This window comes from Mchenga conophoros, linkage group LG22 (genome assembly GCF_057382185.1).
Source record: "Mchenga conophoros isolate Kocher_MC1m ecotype Shallow Benthic linkage group LG22, M_conophoros_male_GT1.1, whole genome shotgun sequence".
Classification (NCBI taxonomy): domain Eukaryota; kingdom Metazoa; phylum Chordata; class Actinopteri; order Cichliformes; family Cichlidae; genus Mchenga; species Mchenga conophoros.
The window spans coordinates 31159364-31172406 of record NC_140546.1 but is presented as its reverse complement, the minus strand read 5'-3'; the positions used below and the strand labels follow the sequence as shown (position 1 = coordinate 31172406).

The window sequence follows — 13043 nt, the reverse complement described above, 5'->3', positions numbered from 1 at the left end:
AGACAGCTTCAAAAACATTTCTTACTTATTAAAGCCAAGTTTATCCCAGCAGAGTGCGCCAAGCGAGTCATTTTTTAAAATAGGTTTTGTCGATGAGTGTGTAGATCCCACATGTGTTACAGGTACATCACATAATGAGGATTCATTGATATTGTGTGCTGCTCTCACCTTAACAATAAAATGTATAAGGAAACATAAATCAGAATACTTTATTGATCCCTAGGGGAAATTATTTATTATTTATTTAAATAAATGTAAAGAAGTGGTATCCCTTAATCCATAGTTTAATATGATTGGTCTGCTCACAATTTGCAGCTATAAGAGCTTCAAGTCTTCTGGGAAGGCTTTTCACGGGGTTTATGAGTTGTTGAGCTTAGGCTGAACTACTGTCGTTCCCAATCGCTTCCACTTTGTTTTAATACCACTAAAAGCTCACCGTGGAATATTTAGTAGTGAGAAAATTTCACGACTGGACTGGTTGCACAGGTGGCATCCTATCACGGTACCATGTTGGTATTCACTGAGCTCCTGAAACGGACCCATTCCTTCACAAATCAAAGCCGTGTGCATGTCTAGGTGCTTGATTTTATACACCTGTGGCCACGGAAGACCTAAATTCAATGATTTGGTAATACTGTAAACAGTAAACAACATTTTTTTTTTTTTTAAATATCGCCGGGCTCCACACAACTTTCTCCTCAGGTGTGCTGTTACAGCATGAGGTGTGCTACGACAACGATCTCCGAAATACATTTAGCGTCTTTTTCATTCATCATGTGTCATGTAAAGTTATAAGATCAGCACATTCTGGACAACATGTGTGCAGATACTACAGATCTGTTTGTTATAGGTCAACAGTGGTCTAACATCTACAAATAGGGTAAAAAACGACCATCAAACGCTTTCTCATTTAAAGTTTAATTTTTCATATAAATGAAGTGGAGTTCTCTTAAAACTAAATATTCTTCATTAAAAACAACAAACATGATGCTAAAAACAAAAGACTTTTGTAGTAACTGTAAGTCTAAATTAAACACAGCAAAAACCCAGGGCCAAAACTTTCCAGGATTTAATTAAAATCCAAGACTTGATCAGATAAGGATAAGCAGAAGAGAATGGATGAATGGATGGACTTCTTATGAGAGCACTTGGAAAAATGAAGGCACTGTAATTAAAATCAGGCTGTCTGTGCTCACTTCATTAAACAAGGATCAGCAGTAGAGAGAAGACAATCAAGAACTATCACATGTTGTGCAACACACATACTGGAGCTCACAGATCATTTTGGTTCAGAAAAACAACAGCACACAGTCCGTGACGTGTTCAACAGCTGCGATGGATATACGGCTTTAAAGTTTTAAGACAGAACATAGATCACGAGACTCAAAACAAGACAGATTTATTTTTAATTTGACAAAGAATATATGTTTTCAACCCAAGCCCACCTGTACGTGAAGATCACTGGCGTCCAGCTGTAGAGCAGTGGACGACACACCTCTACTTTTCTTTTTTTTGCTCTTATTTTTACCACACTTAAGTTTTATTCTTGCACAGCCAAAAGAAAGAAAGAAAAACTTTAGGGAGAAACTCAAATAACTTAACCCAAACTTAAAACTAAATAGGAGTCATATTCTTGTACTATCAGATGTGACTCATTCACAATAACCTCATACTGACAGAAGCAGGCAGACAGGGGTGCATGTAGTACTGTCAGCAAAAACTTGTCTTCCACTTATAGGAATACAATGACATTAACAGAGGAAAAGCCAGGCTAATATTAACTGGCGTGTAGGAGTGATGGCAGTGAGAACCAAATCGACTATTACAAGTCAAATGTCACGCAATAAGTGCTGTCTATGTAAAGCCACGGCACAATGAGCTGTAAATGTGCTGAAAGGGCATGTTTAAGGTTACTGAATGAAAACTGGCTTGTTGGGTTCAGTCGCTTGATTCCTTTTAATAACATTACAACATAGTGAGGAAATCAAAGAGGGGAAACGATCAACAGAGAAGCACTTCATGGGTTTGATCACGGCTGATCAAATGATTACACCTTAGCCCTTTATAAACCAAAATAGATTTTTTAAACTGAAGGCAGAAACATTAAAGCATCAGCAGTCTGCTCTCTCTAAATTTCATCGCCGGCGTCTAATCCATTCTCCTCAGCGGTGGATTCTCTGGCATGTGATGAGATATTCTGGAAAAGCTTGTGTGTCGTTGAAAATGACAAACATCGACGGCTTGGTAATGTTATCAGTCACGCTGTCGTATCTGAGGGGGATATCTCCTGTCTCCTTCAGCGGGGCCGTCTTTATCGAATGGCAGCCTTTGGTGTAGTCTCCCGTTAGAACTTTGGACACAAAAATAAACTTGTATCCATCCGCGTTTGGCGGGGAATACTGATCCTGGACAGATAGAGCCGAGTTCACAGCAAAATAGACCCCCTGACCGTAGACGGTGGCTGCGTGGAGAAACCAGAACATCAGAAGATGTGACAAAACCTGATGTAAACAAGACAAAGAAAGCCAGCGTACCATTCTTTCCACAGAAGCTTCTGTTGAAGCCATGGACGCATATCTCCTTGACGCTGCTCTCGCTCGTGCCGTGGTACAGGGTGCGCTCGATCTGCGGGTAGGTGGCGCTCTGCAATACGCTGGCCTTCTTAAGCTTGTACTGATTGTACAACAGCTTGTTCATGAGCTTCTCAACCTGCAAACCAAACAAAAATGATTGTAGTCACCACTGAAGCCACAGTCAGCTGCTGCAAAAGAGACAGAGCTCATCGTTTCACCTGTATGATTCGGATTTTGCTGTGGTATTCCTGAATGGTCTCGTAGAATTGCTTCACCACGTTCTGGAATTCATCAGATTCCTCGTCCACTTTGGTTGCTTCAGGGAAGTTTGATAGCACGGAGTAGTCGTCTTCTGTTAAACAAATGATTTAGTAAGCATTATTTCAGTTTTTTAAATGATTCGTATTATTTAATAAAATAAACAGGGAGCTGCAAAACTGATGCAAGTGGAAAAACTAACTAACATACATCAATGACAAGAAGTGCAAGCCTCCACCAAGGCAGCTCGCTCTCTTTGGTGGTATTTTACTTTGAAGGGATCAGTTTATTTTGTATATATTTATTGTTTTCTTTGTTCTTTTTTAATTATACCACAAACAAAGACAGGACAATTTTAAGCAGAGCTTTAAAGGTAAAGAGATTGTTTTTTGAATGTTTGAGCTTTCATGACTTTGAAGATAAGGTCAGAGGTCCAAAGTAATGTGATATTTAGAATCCCCATATATCATTCCATATGCTGTCAATATAAACAGCAGCAATAAGAACCACAGTTTTAAATAGCTCTATACAGCATTATTATCATTTTGACCTTCGGATTAATCTAGTGACAATGTTGAAAATACACACCACGTTTATAAGAATAATAACTTCTAAGTCTTAAGGCTTTTAGTTTATTTCTGACTAATAAATCATGAAGTTGACCTTGAAGACCTTGGTGGAAATAAGCCTAATTTTAACAGATTGCTAACATGACCCCACTCTACACCCATACAAAGTTTTATCAGAATTCATTCTTAAGTTTTCGAGCTATGCTGTTTACCTTGGTGGACGTAATAAGTAGTTACAATTATATACATTTCCCTAAGTCTCCCCACTCAGCTGTTGATATGAAAATGTCTTTCTTTATTACATACTTTACTTTGTTTTATGTTTTAATAGTTTATTTCAGGCAGGTACACAATGCTAATACTTCTGACTGTGTGCTAATCTGAAAAAACACAGCGGAGCTAACTACAAATACACCTAATATTCCTCACAGACAACTTCAAGGGCTAAATACCGAAGCCAACATTCCTCTAATGGCCAAAAATGAGTCTGGCTGCAAAAGCAGATAAATCTGTAACACTGCTGCGTTAAAAAGTTCTGTCTCTATAGTATCCAAATGGACAGTTTTATAACAACTGTCCATTTGGATACTGTTAAAGCTTCAATTATTGGTGTGTTGGTGTAGCTGTTTGCTGGGCTTAACCTCAGCTAACTGGAGTCACTGAACCAGACCTCACACAATATTTGTGCTACTGCAGCACCTTTAATGAAGTTATATGAAAAATCATGTGGCCTGTTGTGTGACATAGCATAAGATAGCTGATGACATTTTGACTTGCTAATCATTTTCTGGATTTTGTCTCTTTCACGGCCCCACACGCAGCATCATTCCACAAAAGGCTTAATAAATCCCACTTTACCTGGTACACTGTCACCTAAATCGTCTAATTCGAGCAACTTCCTGGAGATCTGTGCTGATTTCCCCGAAGCGATGTTGTGTTCTTGCATCTTCTCAAAGTTGATTGTGTGCGGCTGATTGTCTAGCAAGATGTCAACCTTCTTCAGCTTCTTTCTAAAGGCATTCTCAATGAACACTGTGGCTTCGGGAGAATAAGGAGCAGTGACGGAGGAGATTGGGTCGTGCCGCAACCACTGCACAGTATTCAGGATTTCCCGTTCTGGTACAGAATTGGAGATTTTCTCCAGAAGCAGCTTAACATCACACACAGCTCCCATCACAAAGTCTTTGAAACCAGATACGGTGATTATGGTCCCTTGAATCTGGATCTCAACTGCATGTTTCCTCTTGATAACGTCCAGACATGTCTTGTAGTACTCTGACATATTCCTCAAGTTCCTGTGCTCTATTTTCTCCTCAACCTGTCTCTGGCTCACCTTCTTACCAAAGGCTATGTCCACCCGAATCAAGTCACAGTTATAGCCTGCAAACACAAATAACTGGATGGTGTTGGCTGCTTCGATTGCATCTTTCAGGGGAATATTGATATTAGCCTTCTTTGGCTGGTGCACCTGGGGTGTCTCATCAGCCCCATTAGAAGAGCTTTCTTTTTGGCTCATATTCCTGGACAACTCCAAGGCTTTCTGCAGCTGCTCCTCTTCGTCCTCCGGGGTCCAGTGGCTCGACTCCATGGAGTACTGGATAGCTAAAGACAGCTGGGCCTCTTCCTCCAGATTGCTAGAATGGCCCAGAGCTCCATTATTGAAGAATAAGCCGCTCGCAGTGTTCTGATCTGAGTCAACAGCTGTCACATCGGAGTCCTGGTCCATCAGGCTGCTTGGGTCATCTGACGCCGTGTACAGGTCTACGTTATCCATGTTTTCCTGCTGGTCTGAAGTGGGCACACTGTGCACCAGTCTCTCATCAATAGCCGAGACGATTTTCTTCGCCTCCTCTAAAAGACCTGCAAAGAGTTAAATGCACAGTTTAAGCTGCGTAGAACTGACAGATACCTGCAAAGAAACCAAAGATGCTACCTCCATCTGAAGCATCAATTTGCATTGAATCTGACTTCAACTCCTGCGCAGACATTTTCGGGAAGTTTTTGTGAAACATCATCTGCCACGCAGCTTCAAAGATGTCCTGGAATAAATAAAACATTTGCATGATTTAGTTCCAACTTAATGTTAAATGACTTACAACTTCAAAAGACATCCTTAGTAAGAAAACGCACTATATGAGTAGTTTTGTATATCTGGACATTTTAGTTAAAAATTCCAGAGCAAGCGTAAACAATCTTAAAATCTTAAATATATCTTCAAATTCTATGGGTTGATCTGTTGTGAAGGGCAGCTTTTACCAGCCAAGAGCTATCATTAAATTTTTTTTATCTCCCAAAGATTTACTGGATTTAAACCTGCTTACATCTATTTATCATTCTCAGCTGGACTATTGTAACTCACAGGATATAGGGCTGCTTATTTTCAGCCTTTTTTAAAAGCTGTAAAGAACGACAACACATCACTTCTGGTCTGGTAGAACTGAACAGCCTGCCAGCAAAACACTGAACAGATTTTATTTGTATTGTAAGCCCTCCATGGATCAGCTGCAAAAACAGATTATGCATCCACTGTCAACATTTTCTTACTGCCCTTTTATTAATTAATCATTTCTATTTGCAGACGTCTTATATTTTAAATCTTTTGTTGATTTACTCTTATTCTGTTTCATTATTTTATAGATCTCTGCTCACCTCATATTGGTTACATTTTCTGTCATTTGGATTTCATGTTTCATGGTTGACTTAGTCTTTTACACTACCTATTCAGTGTTGTCCTATTCTGTATATTTTTGCATAACTAGAACATTATTCCAGCAATGTGGGAAACGACGACTACTACTAAAACTAAAGTCAAGCCTTGAGGTATAAAAATCAGAAACAACCACCTACAAATCTGTCAAGATAAGAGGAAGCAGTTTACTTTAAAAGCACAGAAAAACACATAAGATTACAGAAACAAGCTTAATTTCTTCCATCATTACCTGGTGAGGCAGGGGCTTCCAGGGCACATATTTGGGGCTGATGTAGACACAAAACTTTGCCTCCATCTCATTCAGAATGCTCTGACACTCCTTTTCACCTAAAAACCGGGCCACTCCTGGAGTGTTTACTGTGATGGTTCTAGTGCAGATTGAAGAAACTACACCTTGCAGCACCTCCTCTGCCATTTGGCAAGCAACAACGTGGCCGTGGATCTGTCAGGTACACCCACACACACGTAAAAATATAATTTATAAACACTCTGACTTTAATGACGTTTACACCACTACAGTCATGAAGCCTTTACATGCGATTCTGATACACACCTTTAAGCCACAATTATCCTCAGCCTCTAGTGGAAAAATAGACACTTGGTCCATGTCAACCAAGAGCTGATGACAGTGGATCTGAATGTACTTCAGCATGCCCGGCTCCATAGGGATGACCGTCTCCCTTTCAATGGGTGTAGTCAGAAACTGCATGATGGCAGCCTGCTTCTCATTCTCCATCCCCGTCAGAGTCCAAACATCAATATTCCCTCCTCGTTCTGACACCTTTACAGAGCAGAAACTCAGAGTCTGCAGGAACTCTGACCACTCTCTGCAATTCAGCATGCACTCATTTTCCTGGTCCATCGGCATGCTGAAGTAACACACTTGGGATTTTAAAAAGCTGCACGCCTTTTTAGCCGAGTCTTGGGTTAGAGACGTTACGGTAATATTAGAGTCTGATACGGTGTACAGAGTAGAGGAGCCACTTTGTGTCGTGGCTTGTAGAAGCCGTTCCTTTACATCTTTTCTGGCAAGAAATTGAGCCTTTTCCAGCTCAAGGGTGAAATGAGCCTCTGCTATGTTACAGAGAAAGTCCATGATGGTTTGTTTAACCTGCTCTGCCTGTGCTCTATCAGGTCCTTCAATGTAAACACCATCGTCTTTAGTTTGGATAATAACATTCGGGTTCGTGTTCTTGATGTCCCTTTGAATGGTACTATGCTGAAACAAAGCATGTTTCCCTGGGTCTGTGAGAGCAATATGACATGTTATTGTATCTGAATCATCGCTTTGTTCCTCCATTACTTCCTCTGCCTCCCCTTCTTTCACCTCCTCTACCTCCACCTCCTCTACCTTTGTTGGTAGAGGAGGTGGAGCAGCAACGGACTCCAAAGCCATTTCACTTGGAGGATTGCTGGAACTGGCTGCCGTGGGAGGACTCGTCTGCATCTCAATATCATTCACCTCCTCAGAGTTCTCAGTTGTGTCTTGGCTTGTCTCCACCTCTTGCGATGTTTTACTTTCTACAGGTACAAGAAAATCGAAGTAGGGCTTCACTGAGAGCGCAGCACCCTCAAGTTTGTGTGAGAGAGCCAGGACAGCATCCACAGCTGTTCAAGGAAAAACAAACATTTTCAGAAAACAAAGCAGACAAGTTTTAAAGGTTACAGTGTGTAAAACTTACATTCATAGTTACAGAAGGACACCTTTGCTGTATTCTCTGACAGCACGATGACCTCCTTTACGTCCTGGTTCCCGCCGCGACTGCTCTCAAAGTACAAAGTGACGTGGTCCGGAGTGGTTCCAGGGTGCAGATTCTCCACTAAGATTGAGTCGGGTTGTTCAACCTGTTCCACGGTTACTTGAGCCCCATCAAGTGTCCTCTTAGAGATTTGTGTGCTAAGTGTTTGGAAATCTGTAATATGAACAACATATTTCAGTCAGGACCACTACACTGCACCAATTCATCATGTAGAATTTGAATTATTTCACAAGCGGCCTGCTACTACAAAACCTGAAGAATCCATGGACCAAAGTCATTAAGATTTACTATCTGGAGACCACAAAGGTCTAAATCAACTCTTTGTTTTTAAGAAAAATTAAAGATATGCATTCAGTCGACCTGTTGCGAGCGGTTCGTGGAATTGAATGACGATCAGATCTCTCCCCGGTGAGGGATACAGGTTGTAGTCTTCCAGTCCCATTGTGTTCTCCACGTAGAGCTCTATCATCTCTGTGTTGGTGTTGGGGTTGATCCCCCGCAGCAGGAGTTTGCGCGGGTCCTTTGAGGCAGGCTTTCTCACACTCAGCTCAGCATTATGCAGAACGTGGTGCCCTTTAGACAGCACTCGGGCTGCGACTAAAAATGAGTGGAGCGGAAAGAAAAGAATTAGTATACAGTAAATATTCGGCACCGTCTATATCTGTTGTCTAAAATTAAAATGTTCTTTTGAACACAACAAGGTTTTGGTTCTACTCAAGTGCTTCTTACTATAAAAAGAAATGTTTACAAGTTTTTAAACAGTCAGGTTATCACAGGTCATTATACAGGCCAGCGTTTTTTAACCAAGTCTTCAACAAATTTGCAGGATGACATTTTGTCTTACACAGCATCAAGATGATTCTCTCCATCCTAACTCTGGGAGACTATTTAAGTGTTGACAGTGGTGCTGCACTGCATGCTTAAGTTGTTTCTACACAGATATATTATCTAAGTTTATTGGTACCTACAGAAATTAGACTACAAATAGGGCAGAGAAATATAGCACCTAATGATACTGAGTTAATGAAACGGGGATAATATTTGTGGTCAAACTGATTAGAGATTTACTCACATTTCTACCCAAGCGATCATCACAGTACTCGGACATTTAGCAAAGGGAAAAAGACCGTAGTGCAGCAGTGCTGAGACAGGTCTGTACCAATTTTTTATAAGGAAGAGTGACCACACAATCTAAATCACTTCTACGCTTGCACTCCATGATAGAATATTTCTAAGGCAGCAGTTCAAGTCTGTGAATACATGCTCTGGACAATATGCTGTGTCCTGTGCCAACCTAAAAATGGCACTGCAGAGGAAAGCCATCGGCCAGCACAGTGATACGTGGACAGCTCGAGCCTGTTTGGGGTCCAAGGTGAAGTTTTGAATTGAGTGAAAAGAAATATCTATCGTTAATTAATACAAATAATCAGCTCAGCTCTGTGTTGTTCACACACAGAAAATGTACAATTTAAAGAAAAATATCGCCTGATTTTGAATTTGATGTCAGCAACATGCCTCAGCAGTTGGACTTTGGGGAGAGGATTGTTCTCTGATATAGGATTTTAGCAGCTAACAGCTATGTCACAGTTGTTTTGTTTCATGATGCTCCAAATGCTTTAAGAAGGTGAAAGGTCAGGACAGCAGGCAGGCCAGTTCAGCACAAAGCCATGCTGCTGTTATCTTAGTGAAATTATAAAGGCCTCCCCTGAAAAAGACGTGTAAATGAAATAATAGATGTGAAATCTCTACATAACTTTCAGCTGCAAACCCATGGGTATGATGCATCCCTACACCATCAGAGACGCAGCCTTTTAACGGGGCACAGATAAAGATTCTGATGGTCTCTCTCTGGAGGAAGCATCTGTGTTTTCTAAAACGTATTTCAAAGCGTGATTCATCTGACCACAGGACAGTTTTCTCTCAGTCGATCTTATATGACCTTTGGCCATGAGAAGATGGTGACTTCTGGAATCCCTGAAAGAGACCATGGGGGGATTCCCATGACAGACTCATGCCTGTTTTTAATGCAGTGCTGAATGAGGGCCTGAAGATCACAGACATCCAAGATTGATTTTTCTGAAATATGTGAGAAAATCAATCTTGGATGGCCTTCTTTTAATGATATTATGTGAATAAGGTGATTAGATATTGCAATTTTACAAACTGTGGATTACAATTAAACCACAATTTGTAGAAGCAGTTTTTTGCAGACTGGTGAACCTCTGCATATCGTTGCTTCTGAGAAACTGCCTCTCTTTTGAAATACAATCATGTCACTGCAAATAAACCTAATTAAGTCCAAAATGTTCTTGCAGCCTTTGTTTTTAACTTCGTTAAAAGAAGAGGAAATCCTACACTGTAACATGTCCGGGCTTTTTTGAGATGTGTTGCTGTGGTCCCTTTTTTTCCAGAACTCCCTTGATTCGCCTATAATTTTCTTTAAAAAAAAAGTACATTTTCTCAGTTCAAACATTTGATATGTTTTCTGTGTTCTTCTGTGAACAGATTTGCAGATCACAGCATTCATTCACCCCCACTGTTTTGGAATCGGGATTGTATTACTACTAACATAGTTGTAGTAGCAGGATTTTGCTGTTGATATGGAGCTTATTATGAACTGTTTTGTATCCAACTGGTACTAATGATTACAAAGCAGAACTGTATTAAGTCATTATGTTCAGTATAGCTTAATCTACTAGTTATTTCCTCTGCTGCCTAAGTAGCTCTGAGTATACAGTGGTTTGAAAATGTGTTTGCCCCCTTTCCTCATTTCCTAGTGTTTTGTCACACTTTTATGATTCAGATGATTGAACACATTTTAATATTAGATAAAGATAAACTGAGTAAGTACAAAACACAGTTTTTAAATGATGATTTCATTGATTAATTCAGAAAAGTTATCTAAACCTACCTGATCCTTTGTCAAAAAGTAATTGCCCGTTTTTTAAAATTATGAATTAGCTGTGATTAACCACAGCTAATTAATCTAAAGCTTTAATCTAATCTATAATCCGAAGCAGTAAAAGTCTGAAAGCTCAGAAATAAAACTCTTGTTTTCAAATCACTCAAAATATGAAGGGAAAGTCCCTTTTCTCTTAGCCCACTTTGGACTAAGTTTGGTCCTTTTTAAGGGGACTATAGGTGAAAAAATCCTTTATGTAAGAAATTTGGAAAAAAAGACAAGAAACAAATGACTGTCTGTTCACAGTGACTTGCCTGCTGCATCTTCAAACACGACTATGGCGCGGTCGCCATCCTTCACCACAGATACAAGTGGACCTCCACCAGAGCGCCGCTTGTTCTCAAAATATAAAGACAGAAGCTCCTCATCCACTCCTACAGGCACCTTCGACACCTCCAACGTCCTCTCCTCCACTCTTTCACCAGGCATCCTAAACAAAAATAGAGAATCGTGTTTTATTTGTCTGTCAAAACAATGCCAAATGCTTGTTCCAGCTTTTCAACTGTGAGGACTTCATATTTCATATCGACTTTGTCTTCAGAAATGCTCCAAAATGATGGAATTATGTTATGGTACTGCTTTATGACATTAACACAAATCAAACAATAATGGAAGAATCAAATATCAAGGACAACTACACAATATTATATACGGCAACAATATTAATAACAAAGTACAGCTGTGACAGTTACTGCAGTAGTACAGCTGCACACATGGCCCCACCATGCAGGTAAACAAGTACAGTACTGGGATGTACACAAAAGAGCATAAAGTTTCACGTCTGTCTATTACAAGTGGCATATGAAGCAGCTATTATCGACACATGTCACGGTTTCTGTTTTGCAATAACGTGTTAATAAAGTTTTAAACTGTCACTTTTAAACCTGTAAACATGGAAGAAAAAGCAAAACGAGGAAATCAGGAGGAGGCAAGCCTGCAGTATAAAGGAATCTGTAGTCGCTACTTTTTCTTTAAATTATAATTATATAGCTTACTTTGACAGATAGTTAGAGATTAGTCATAGTTTAGCAGTTATGAGCAGAGACAGCTTTAAAGTGGTGACTTTGTGTTTAAAATGCGATAGCTGCTATCGAGTATGAGCCTGTCGTGTCAGTGATTATGGCCTACATAGCACTGCTCGTAGCTACCTTACAGGAAGCCCGGCCTTTACATAATTTTAAGGACCAAAATGTCGTGCTGCTGTTTTTAAATTAGCCACACAGAACATATTCCTTAGTCTGACAATAAGCGTCACAGCAGCTCACTTTTTTTACTGCGTAGTTAACCTAAAGTTCATGTACAGCACGCTGTCACTTTGCTAACTGGAAAGTGAAACTAGCGGCTACAGCTGCCATGTTCAGTCACTGAAGCTATTGTTAGTCGCAAAGCTATTTATGCCGGCGACAGAATAAACTGTTATGTTTTCACACAGCTTTTAGCTCTGCTTACCTGTTCTACGACAACATTTGCTGTCAAAGCTAGAAGAGTTGAACTGTGGACTCTGAAGACTTCCTTGTTGTGCTGCTTGTTGAACGTCCGGTTGCGTCATCAGCTCAACGTGTTAAAGGGCCAACGCAACTTTGTGAGAGTTGACAGCTTACAGCAGTATTTAGTTTTAACTGAATAGTATGGGGTTTGGTATACATTCGTTTGGTTTTCTTTGTTCTTTTTAAGAAGATTTGTAGTGCAGCAAAAATCAGATAAGGGCATCATTGCAAATGTTAACTTTGATTACTCAAACATCATGTAGGAGTATGTCATGGATAATATGTACTAATTTGTAAATAAAGGGACATCATTAACTATTAATAAAGACAAATATTAGTGCAGTACTGCAGTATATTTATAACTAACTGTGCAGCTCATTCTTTTTCTCTTGACAATACTCTTTAAATACTCTTTAAATATGAAACACATTTTGGGGCCAACTTAAAAGAAAGGCAGATGTGAAATGTAAAAGTGAGGTCAGAGGTCAAATGTGACATTATATTTGGATGCAAGCTATAATGTGATATTTAGAATCCCCATATACCAATCATTGCCTAAATGTTGCCAATACAAACAGTCTATAGACAGATAAGTTACTGCTTTTTAATCCATATGTATCCTTCTGTATACAACTTAATTGATGGACCTCTATAGTTTCTATAGTTCATTTCTGTGCATGTGTGGATTGATGGGTTGTTATGTCTGTGAAGGTTCTCAGTCATC

General features: G+C 39.8%; 1 protein-coding gene across 1 annotated transcript; it reads right to left on the bottom strand.

Moving 5' to 3' along the window:
* Positions 1 to 1501: 1501 nt before the first annotated feature.
* On the bottom strand, positions 1502 to 12395 carry parp10 (poly(ADP-ribose) polymerase family member 10). Its single transcript, XM_085262607.1, has 11 exons — positions 12282 to 12395; positions 11087 to 11262; positions 8231 to 8467; positions 7793 to 8023; positions 6664 to 7718; positions 6340 to 6552; positions 5334 to 5439; positions 4259 to 5260; positions 2792 to 2925; positions 2535 to 2709; positions 1502 to 2461 (listed from the first exon to the last, which is right to left on the bottom strand). The coding sequence occupies exons 2-11, from the start codon at positions 11259 to 11261 to the stop codon at positions 2163 to 2165; spliced, it is 3627 nt and encodes a 1208-aa protein (XP_085118733.1). The 5' UTR covers position 11262; positions 12282 to 12395; the 3' UTR covers positions 1502 to 2162.
* Between the last annotated feature and the right edge of the window lie 648 nt (positions 12396 to 13043).

What these genes read in the sequence shown, in the direction of transcription:
- parp10 (XM_085262607.1), bottom strand. Translation starts at nt 11,261, where the DNA reads ATGCCTGGTGAAAGAGTGGAGGAGAGGACGTTGGAGGTGTCGAAGGTG. An exon ending in GTCCTTCTGTAACTATGAAT is followed by an intron (nt 7,719 to 7,792) that starts GTAAGTTTTACA and finishes TTCCTTGAACAG; the next exon opens with CTGTGGATGCTGTCCTGGCT. An exon ending in AATTGATGCTTCAGATGGAG is followed by an intron (nt 5,261 to 5,333) that starts GTAGCATCTTTG and finishes AACTCTTTGCAG; the next exon opens with GTCTTTTAGAGGAGGCGAAG.